Source organism: Quercus robur, chromosome 5 (assembly GCF_932294415.1).
Source record: "Quercus robur chromosome 5, dhQueRobu3.1, whole genome shotgun sequence".
Lineage (NCBI taxonomy): Eukaryota > Viridiplantae > Streptophyta > Magnoliopsida > Fagales > Fagaceae > Quercus > Quercus robur.
In genome coordinates, this window is record NC_065538.1 from 79,050,859 (window position 1) to 79,062,319 (window position 11,461).

General features: G+C 32.8%; 1 protein-coding gene and 1 pseudogene across 1 annotated transcript; both read left to right on the top strand.

Annotated features, from left to right (window-relative positions):
• Positions 1–1,400: 1,400 nt before the first annotated feature.
• On the top strand, positions 1,401–2,187 carry LOC126727266 (cysteine-rich repeat secretory protein 38-like). The gene has a single exon (XM_050432851.1). It carries the CDS (start codon positions 1,435–1,437, stop codon positions 2,074–2,076), a length of 642 nt encoding a protein of 213 aa, XP_050288808.1. The 5' UTR covers positions 1,401–1,434; the 3' UTR covers positions 2,077–2,187.
• Positions 2,187–9,728, top strand: LOC126728773 (cysteine-rich receptor-like protein kinase 10; annotated as a pseudogene).
• Positions 9,729–11,461: the final 1,733 nt, after the last annotated feature.

Genomic DNA, 11,461 nt, shown 5'->3' on the forward strand with positions numbered 1-11,461 from the left:
TGGTGGTGATGAAATTCCACCATGGAAAGATTGATGGCTTCAATTCTTATAGATTGAGAGATTAATAGTGTCTTAGGCAGGGTCCACGTTGGGTTTGGAGGGTTGTCAACACTGCTCCAGAAGGCTCCTTTGTGGCCCACTTCCTCCACTGCTAGTTGTCCTCAACCTCCGCTGGTCCTAACCGAAGTTTCTCAGCAACATCTCTATTTAAGGAAGAAGTGACATGGGATTTAGTTATCTATATGAAGAGCAGGGGTGGCTTGATGCATTTGGAGGTTTAAGGCGAAAATTGATTATCTTGTTTCGTATATAAAATTACTATTAATTAACATGAATCACATAAATTTAAAAAAAAAAAAAAAAAAAAGTTTATAAACACAAAAAAAATTTAACAAATTTTTTTACATTTGTTGATGTGGCAAATTGATATTAATGAGTAAAAGAATGATGTTAGTGGTGAATATAGTTGAAAATTAGTAAAAGTTTGCTAACTCAACTATTGTGAAAAATGTTGTGAATTTTTTTGTGGATTGCTTTCTCTCTTTTCTTTTTTCTTTTTTCTTTTAGAAGTGCTACATTCATAATGTTTTTCATAACAAATCTTAGGTGCTAAGTTACTTCTTGTTTCCTATTTAAACCTACCACTAAAATTATTTTTTACTGTCAATAATAGCATTTAACAATTTTCTATTTAGGATTTTTTTTTTTGTAAAAATGTTGTGAAAAATATTATGAACATAATATTTCTCTCTCTTTTTTATTTGTTTTTCATTTGATAAGAAAATATTATTTTATTTATTTGTTAATATTTTGGCTTAAATAATACTATTGGTTAAAATTTAGGAGTCTTTTTTTCGCTTGGGGCCTTAGGCGGCCGCATCAATGGCTTATACTATTGAGTCGGCGCTGATGAAGAAGGTTTGATTTGGTGTGGAAGTGATTAGTTTTTTATTTGCAAAAATCTGACATAGCACATTATTATTAGAGGGTGTAAAAGTACCCTCTTATGCTGGACTGAATTTATTCTCTCAAACTATTAAATTTAAAATAATTTTAAGTTTTTTTGGTCCCACAAACAAATTTGCAACTTTTGTAAAAACTCCTTGGGTGGCCAATTGAAATTCGAAGTCTGTGATTCCTTTCATACATGAATCTTCAACGTTTTTTCCATCACCAGTGAACCATGTAGAAAAGTTTTGGTAAATATTATATATTTATCTATTATACTAGATTTCTTGAATAATTTTATCTACGAGAGCTTTCTTTCGTAGAAAGTTACGAAAAAGTGAAAAGACGTTTTATGACGTATTCCGTTCTAATATACTCCTACTAGAAAAAATAATTTTTCTTTTTAGGATTATAAAGGTAGATGATTTTAAGCATCAGCCATAACCTAAACATAAGCATAGACGAATTTCTGATAAACGAGTCAAAATGTTTTCCCTCCACGGCTCTAAAGACTTTCTTTTGATATTATTTTCAGTCTGTGCGCTCAGCAGTTCAATTAATTCTCAGCCAACCTACAATAAACACTTTTGTTTGGATCAATCAAATGAAACCTCCAACACCTATTACCAATCCAACCTCACGGAGCTGTTGGAGTCTTTATCCTCTAAAGCTTCCCAAAACTACAGCTTCTACAACGAAAGCTCTAATATTGGCATCTACGCCCTCTTCCTCTGCAGAGGTGATGTTTCTAATAGTACCTGCCAAACCTGTGTAAGCTACGCGATCCGAGATATCACAACTCGATGTCCATCTAACAAAAGTGCCATCATATGGTACGATCAGTGCATGCTACGCTACTCCGATGTTAATTTCTTTGGACAGGCACAGACATCGCCATTGTTGCTCATATGGAATTTGCAGAATACTTCTTCACCCGACCAAGAAAATTTGTTCGCACGTTCTCAGTTGGGAAGTTTAATAGCGGGCGTCAATGAAAAACACAGGTTATTCTCGATTGCTAATCAGACACAGACTATTGATGGTAATGCGTCTGCGACAGGCTATGGGTTGGTGCAGTGTACTAGAGATGTCGATGGTGAATCGGTGATTCATGCAGAGAGTGCTTAAGTGTCTTGTTAAATACAAGCCAAAAATGTTGCGAATCCAAAATTGGGTGGCGCATCTGTGGCCCGAATTGCTTTCTGAGGTATGAAGACTACTCTTTCACTGAGCCACCACCACCATCCCAACCCGTGCCTGTAGCACCACAGCCACTGCCTGATGATAATGGTAAGACATGTTGATTTGGTATTTCATAAAAATCCTCCTCACATGTTTCGTAATTTGGACTTTATTAAATTGTTCTTTTACTTGGGTCTATTTGTAGATCAATCCTCCCCGTTTGGTTCACAGGATTCGAATTGTGATTTAGGATTAAAATTTAAAAATAATCAGAAACCTATTTTTGGGGGCGTTTCGGAATTAGGATTACTTGATTTGACAAACCAAACAATTCCAGATCATGGGAAAATTAGTAGGTACTATAGTTTAGCAAGATGGTTGATCTAACATTAATATCTTGCCAATTTTGCCATATCGGTTGAGATAACAATTATCCAACTCATTTTAATGTAGCAGTCCTGTCACCTGTGTTCTCAAAGGCCAGGTGTAAACTGTAAAGTATTAGTATTAGATGATCGAATACCTTTATATATATATATATATATATATATATATATATATATTTATATATATATTATAAATTAATTAATTAATTAATTTAAAAAAAAAAAAAAAAAAAAAAAAAAAAAAAAAAAAAAAACCAGAGTACTAAGGATAATAGCAATTTTAGAGAGTAATTGGGATAAAGAAGCTAAGGTAAAACATCCACTTAAACTCACAAAGGTTGAATGTTTTAGTCTACAGCTAGTTGAAGTTTTTCCTTATGTTTACTTCCAGTACTAAGATAGTTGTATTACATTCATCTGGCGAATTAAGTGCCATTCCCCATTTGATATAAAAGACCTTCATTAAATTCCTAATCCATTGTCTCTGCTAATAAATGATAACAATAATAATAAGGGTTGCTAATAGATTTCATTTGGCTTATCTGTGACAGTTTGAGCAGCTTATGTCCTCGCATTAATTGATATATATATACATATATATATATATGATAAATTAATTAAGGATTTTGATCTTAAGTAATTTTATCATACTCTTATTTGACAGAATATTTTAAGCATACGTAGGTAATTATTTTATATGATGAGCAACAGGAGGAAAGAAGACAACCAAGACAGTAATCATTGCTATATCAACAATTGCATCAATTGCAGTAGTTGCTGCTCTCTTCGGTTTCTGGTTTTATAAATACTCTGGCGGGAGGAAACACGAAGAAGGTAGATTTAGTTTAGCCAATCTATTATAACCAATGATTCTTTTTTTCTATTAAAATTTGTGTTTTTAGATGGTCATTGATTATTTTAAAAATCTAATTTGTTACTTAGAGAGGGACACAAGCCAAGTAATTCCGTTTCGAAGTAATTTTCCAAGGTTACGTTCAATACAATTAACGGACAGCGGAATGCATGCAAGGGATGTTGACGACAGTGGAGAAATGCTTTACTTCGATTTGAGTACCATACTGACTGCTACAAACAATTTCTCTGAAGTGAATAAGCTTGGAGAAGGTGGTTTTGGCCCAGTTTATAAGGTAACAATTTATAAATATTTTCTTTCATATGCAATTTTTGAAATTATTTGAACAATTGCAATTGAAATTAATACATAGCAACAGTAAATGTTAGGATCAATATCAACTAAATGATTACATCATTTGATTTTAGGAGAATTGAACCATCATTGAACCTTTAGTGTTGTAACATGTAGCAGAGTATGTCTATTGTCTACCAATACTGTGTCAAAAGTTTTCATTGATAAAGAATGTTTAAAATGCTTCCAGGGCTTGATAAATGGAAAGGAAACTGCAATTAAAAGGCTTTCAATGAAATCTAAACAAGGTCTTGAAGAGTTTAAGAATGAAGTGATTTTAATTGCAAAACTTCAACACAATATTAATAGTCTTGTGAGGCTCTTGGGATGCTGCTCAGAAGGAGATGAACAGATTCTAGTCTATGAATACATGGCCAACACTAGTCTTGATGCCTTTTTGTTTGGTTTGCTCTCTCTCTCTCTCTCTCTCTCACACACACACACTTTGCACCATTAATTATAGGCCAATTCATGGCAAAATTTTCCCATCCGTGAGAATCAATCACCTTAATATTACAATGTAGATCCAAAAAAATGTAAGGAACTAGATTGGGCTAAACGCATAAACATTGTCAATGGGATCGCTAAAGGCCTTCAATATCTACATGAAGACTCTCGGCTGAAAATCATCCATAGGGATATGAAAGCGAGTAATGTGCTTTTAGATGATGAGATGAACCCAAAGATATCAGATTTTGGCACTGTTAGGATGTTTGGGAGAAATCAAATAGAAGCCAACACTATTAGAATCGTGAGTCATAGTAAGCAATCCCTTGACTTCATCCTCATTTTAATTCTATAAATCATTGTTGCAGCTTTCTAAAGAAATTTTTCTGCACATGATCAAACTTAAGTTTGGCATTCTTGCATGCATGTTTTAGGAGATTTATGGTTCATTCCATCTCCATTTGCAACTCAATTTTCAAATAACATTTTTAGTATACATTAAAATTTAGCATTGAAATCAAATAGAAAACTCTAAAATTTCAATCGTGATTTAAAGAAAGCACTGTAAGAACAAGGATTTGCAAAGGAAGAAAGCCACTTACCATGAGTCATGGTTTTGTCAAAGTACCTTATGCTCTTAGTGATACTACATAGTCTACATTAATTAGGACAACTTAGCCTTCATTCTCTTTTACAGTACTTGAAACCATATTGTATAATAATACACGTTTTTTTTAATAGTGGATATATGGCACCAGAATATGCAATGTAAGGGCTATTTTCAATAAAGTCTGATGTTTATAGCTTTGGAATTTTAATACTTGAAATTATTAGTGGAAAAAGGAATAGTGGCTTTTATCATCCAGAGCGTGCACAAAGTCTTCCATCATATGTACGTCTCTCTTCCTTATCTATATCTTTAGCCAAAATTAACTTTTTGCTTGTTATTGTAAACTAAAGAAAAAAAACACCAATAGGTATGGCGGCTATGGAATGAAGGCAAAGGAGTGGAATTGATAGATCAGACCATAGTTGATACTTGTCCTATAAGTGAGGCTTTGAGATTGATCCATATTGCATTGTTATGTATTCAAGAAGATCCAAATGATAGATCGACCATGTCAAGGGTCCTTCTCATGCTTGCAAGCAAATCGATAAATCTTCCTCAGCCATTAGCTCCTCCATTTTCTGTAGGTAGGTTAATACTATCCGATCAATCTACAACTACTGGGACCAGAACGGGATTTGTCATATCTGATCAATCTTCAACAAGTGCTTCTGGCTAGTTAAGAGATTAATTGGAGCATGCTATTCAACAAGTGTTTCATTTTCGTGCAAATTTGTCAGGTTAGGAACAATAGCAAGTGTACAACCATACCTTCTATTTTTGTACTTATTCTTACCATCTGTATATATTTGCATCCGCACCGGAATTACATTAAATTATTTTAGCACATATACGGATATACCAAATTATGGAAAACAAAACACGAAGGAATAGAGATCTATCATCAAAGGAGGACCTTGTCATGTGATAAGACTTCTGATGAGAAATACACCTAATTTTGCTAAATGGATTGATTTATATGTAAGTAGCCTCAATAGTGAGATTTAATTTATAAGCATTTGGATGTAGGAAGACTTTCATTTGAGATATTTTAGACCTAGAACCCGACTTAGAATTCAGTTTCAGGGATGTGAATCTTATGATAAATCAAATGTTTGTAATCCATTTAAAATAAAAGAAAGTTCTTCTACCTTGAACAAGTACCAAAACAAGGCAATTACGTTGCCACCTACTTGGTAATAATGGTGGTTCACGTGAAATGGTAAAACCCCTAAACTTTTACGTTGTTGTACTGAGATTTCTTTAATTATTTTTCCGCTAATTTGATATAATAATTTTTTTTTGAGAATTTCAAACCTATGGCGTCTCCTAATGGTAGTTCTTTATCGTCAGATCAAGACATCAATCGGTTTTTGGTGTAAACGGGGATTAAATCCTAAATCTCTTATTCAACCATAAAAAACTTTACCAATTAAGCAAACTGGAACCCACTTAGTACAATAACTTTGATACCATAAAAATAGACATTTCCATCCCTTAAATAGAGGAAAATTCATGTATGATTGATGCAAGTTACCATCTTCTAAAAATAAAAAAATAAATCTACCAAAATTACAGAAAATTGACGTGGCAACATAGAATTTAATGAAAAAAGAAAACATTAATATATTTTTTCTCTTACACACTATAGGATAATAACTAGTACACATAAAATACATGCCAATGTGGCGTGCAACTTATGTTTTCCCATCAAAAAAAAAAAAAAAAAAATTCACTAATGTTTATTTCCCATCATTTATTTTGCTGTATGGAATTTTTTTTGTATGGATATGTGTGAATGTGTGATTCGGTTTGTCAAATAGATACTTCCCTGCTCTTTATACCAAAATTTCCGAAAGGATTGTCGCCATAGGATGAACTTGGGTCGAATATATTGTTGGTACCTGGTAGTGGTAGGCACTATAGGCACAGAGCTGGCAGTGGACCATATGAGGAAGGGCTTAGTTCGCTTGGCCAGGAGTCCCACACAAAAATGCGAAGCACTTGTTTTGATTTTGCACAATTCATAGATGCCCAAATAATCATATATAAATTATTAAATTAAATTTCACAAAATTCATATAACATGACCTCTATATAGCCTGTTTGTACTTTGTAGTTTGTAGTGCCTTACAGACATACTCCCTTGATTAATTTGTTTGTCCATCATATAATTCCTACATTTCAAGAAAAACAATTTACTAAATTAGAAAATAAATCTTTTAACATACATGTTATCTAAAAAAAATCTAGATAAAAGGTGATCAGTTTTAAAATTATTTTTTCTTAATTTGAACAAAAATAAAACAATTAGAAATTAGTTAACTACTGAATATTGACTATTTATTAATGATATATTAATTAGAGGGAAAGACTTGCAAAAAGAATTTAGTATAAGTAAGATGGAAGAAAAAGACTACACTTTCCTTTGATTTTGAGAGTTCGCAGAAAGTCGCTTAGATGATTCAAACTGTGGGCACATCTAGCAATTGTCCTTTAGCAACATGTCTAGTTTTTATGGTTTTTGGTAGAAAATGTGCCTCGATATACGATATTAGGTAAGTAGTAATTTTCCATCGACGGCATTAACGTATGCAGGTTTGGTCCATAAAGGCTGTAATTATCTTGCATGGACTCCTGCGAGGAAATCAGCTTCCCTATCTCTCTCATTAATCTATAGCATAATACCATAGCTTTGGCCACGTTCTTGTTTTGGTCACTCAAATTGAGATATTTTAGTCTTTTTCTTTTTTTCTTTTTTTTTCAAAGCTAAAATGCAAAATGCATATTTTAAATTTGGTTGAAATTCATTTCGGACTTCTAATTTTACTTTTATTTAATTAAGTACTTTAAGTGTCAAATTTATTCAATTAAGATCTTATTTGTTCAATTTTGTTAAAATGTTTATTATTATTATTATTATTATTATTATTATTATTATTATTTTGAAAAATAAGAAATCTAAATATTTTTGAGTATTTATCTATTAACTTGAGCGTGTGTAGTCTCTCTATCTCACATACACCGAATAATTATATAAAAGAATCTCTTAATAGTGAAAGTAAGAGATTTCAAATTCAGAATCTAATGAAACATAATTTAAGAATCACTAAGGCAACCTCTTAAGGTTATTTTATTATTATTATTATAAAGGTAAATGTTTTTATTTATATTAAAAATTAGCCATATAATATAAACACACACACACACACACACATATATATATATATATATATATATATGTTCATGGACGAAATTCTTTGAAGCCTAACGTAAGAGTTAAAATGTTTTCCCTGAATGAATGAGTCTATTTATAGGCTCAATGGGCCTCACGAAATTACTACCCAATTTATTCTAATTAATTAGGTCCATTATTCTGATGTAGTGGGTGTTACAAGATTAATTGTTGGATATTAATCTGATGGGCTGGAGTTACATAATTAATGGTGAGATAAGGAGTTTCTGAAGAATGAATAGGCCCAAATGGATAGTCCATTAAGTGGGTTAATGGCTCTTTATTGTCCATAATAAAAATGGAGTATTAATTTGGGTCATTTACTCACCAATGGATATGGTAATTATTCTGAATGAGCTGTCAAGTAGGAGGATCCAAGAGACTGATTCATTTCCATTTTTGATACTCCACCCTTCACCTCCCCCTTGCGCACGTATCTAGCCCAATATTTGAGACAATTCATGTTAGCCCATTAATCACCACAATTAAAAAGAATAAAATAGTCTCTCTCCTTTTCAATGTGGGATTAAACGTTTTCACAACTCCTCATCTTCCATATTCACTCCCACATCTTTACATTTATGTTATAACATTTATTCATTTTAAATATTTAATATTAAAATGCTCCAACACTTTGTTTCTTCCTTCTTCCAACCAAAGATGGTAGGCCCAGATATTGCTCATAATGTTCAATCTCCTGTAATCCCAAGGCTGATTTGATCTCGTTTTTATTGGTCTCCACGGTTGATTTGCTGAAGAAAATTGTTGTTTTATTGGTCTCATTGACGCAGCTTTCTGAAGAAATTTTTCTGCACGTGATCAAACTTAAGTATGGCCCTCTTACATGCATGTTTTAGGAGATTTATGGTTCATTCCATTTCCATTTGCAACTCATTTTTCAAATAACATTTTTAGTAAACATTAAAATTTAGCATTGAAATCAAACAGAAAACTCTAAAATTTCAATCGTGATTTAAAGGAAGCACTGTAAGATCAAGGAATTTCAAAGGAAGAAAGCCACTTACCATAAGTCATGGTTTTGTCAAAGTGCCTAATGCTCTTAATGATACTACATAGTCTACATTAATTAGGACAACTTAGCCTTCATTCTCTTTTACAGTACTTGAAACCATATTGTATAATATTACACATTTTTTTCAATAGTGGATACATGGCACCAAAGTATGCAATGGAGGGACTATTTTTAATAAAGTCTGATGTTTATATTTTTGGAATTCTAATGCTTGAAATTGTTAGTGGAAAAATGAATAGTGGCTTCTACCATCCAGAGCGTGCACAAAGTCTTCCATCATATGTACGTCTCTCTTCCTTATCTACATCTCTAGCCAAAATTAACTTTTTGCTTATTATTGTAAACTAAAGAAAAAACACCAATAGGTATGGCGACTTTGGAATGAAGGCAAAGGAATGGAATTGATAGAATTGATAGATCAGACCATAGTTGATACTTGTCCTATAAGAGAGGCTTTGAGATTGATCCATATTGCATTGTTATGTATTCAAGAAGATCCAAATGATAGACCTACCATGTCAAGGGTCCTTCTCATGCTTGCAAGTAAATCGATAAATCTTCCTCAGCCATTAGCTCCTCCATTTTCTGTAGGTAGGTTAATACTATCCGATCAATCTACAACTATTGAGACTGCAACGGGATTTGTCATATCTGATCAATCTTCAACAAGTGCTTCTGGCTAGTTAAGAGATTAATTGGAGCATGCTATTCAACAAGTGTTTCATTTTCGTGCAAATGTGTCAGGTTAGGAACAATAGCAAGTGTACAACCATACCTTCTATTTTTGTACTTATTCTTACCATCTGTATATATTTGCATCCGCACCAGAATTACATTAAATTATTTTAGCACATATACCAAATTATGAAAAACAAAACACGAAGGAATAGAGATCTATCATCAAAGAAGGACCTTGTCCTGTGATAAGACTTCTGATGAGAAATACACCTAATTTTGCTAAATGGTTTGATGTATATGTAAGTAGCCTCAATAGTGAGATTTAATTTATAAGCATTTGGATGTAGGAGAACTTTCATTTGAGATATTTTGGACCTAGAACCCGACTTATAATTCAGTTTCGGGGATGTGAATCTTATGATAAATCAAATGTTTGTAATCCATTTAAAATAAAAGAAAGTTTTTCTGCCTTGAACAAGTACCAAATCAAGGCAATTACATTGCCACCTACTTGGTAATAATGGTGGTTCACGTGAAATGGTAAAACCACTAAACTTGTATGTTGTTGTATTGAGATTTCTTTAATTATTTTTCCGCTAATTTGGTATAATAATTTTTTTTTTGAGAGTTTCAAACCTATGGCGTCTCTTGATGATAGCTCTTTATCATCAGATCAAAATATCAATCGATTTTCGGTATAGGCAAGGATTAGACCCCAGATTTCTTATTCAACCATCAGAGATTTTACCAATTAAGCTAACTGGAACTCACTTGATACAATAACTTTGATACCATAGAAATAGACATTTTCATCCCTTAAATAGAGGAAAATTCATGTATGGTTGGTGCAAGTTACCATCTTCTAAAAAAAAAAAAAAAAATCTACCAAAATTACAGAAAATTGACACGACAACACAGAATTTAATGAAAAAAGAAAACATTAATATATTTTTTCTGTTACACACTTTAGGATAATAACTAGTACACATAAAATACATGCCAATGTGGCGTGCAACTTATTTTTCCATCAATTTCACTTATGTTTTCCCATAAAAAAAAAAAAAAAAAAAAAAAAAGTTCACTTATGTTTATTTCCCATCATTTATTTTGCTGTATGGAATTTTTTTGTATGGATATGTGTGCATGTGTGATTCGGTTTGTCAAATAGATATTTCCCTGCTCTTTATATCAAATTTTCCGAAAGGATTGTCGCCATAGGATGAACTTGGGTCGAATTGTTGGTACCTGGTAGTAGTCGGCACTATAGGCACAGAGCTGGCAATGGACCATGAGGAAGGGCTTAGGCCACTTGGCCAGGAGTCCCACACAAAAATGGGAAGCACTTGTTTTGATTTTGCACAATTCATAGATGCCCAAATAATCATATATAAATTATTAAATTAAATTTCACAAAATTGATATAACATGACCTCTATATAGCCTGTTTGTACTTTTGTAGTGCCTTACCACTACAAAAAAAAAAAGGTTCTATGGCCGCGTTTTTAAAACGTGGCTATATGTCAAAAAAACATGGCTATAGCCTATAGCCGCGTTTTTTTAGGCCGTGCTTTCTAATGTGGCCTAAAACTTGTTACTATAGGACTGACGGTCCTATGGCTGCACTTTTTAACCGCGGCCCAAGACCAGGTCCTATAGCCCCGTTTAAAACGCGGCCTAAGGGTCTACTCTTAGGCCGCGTTTTAAACACGGCCTAAGGTTGGGTTCTTAGGCCGCGTTT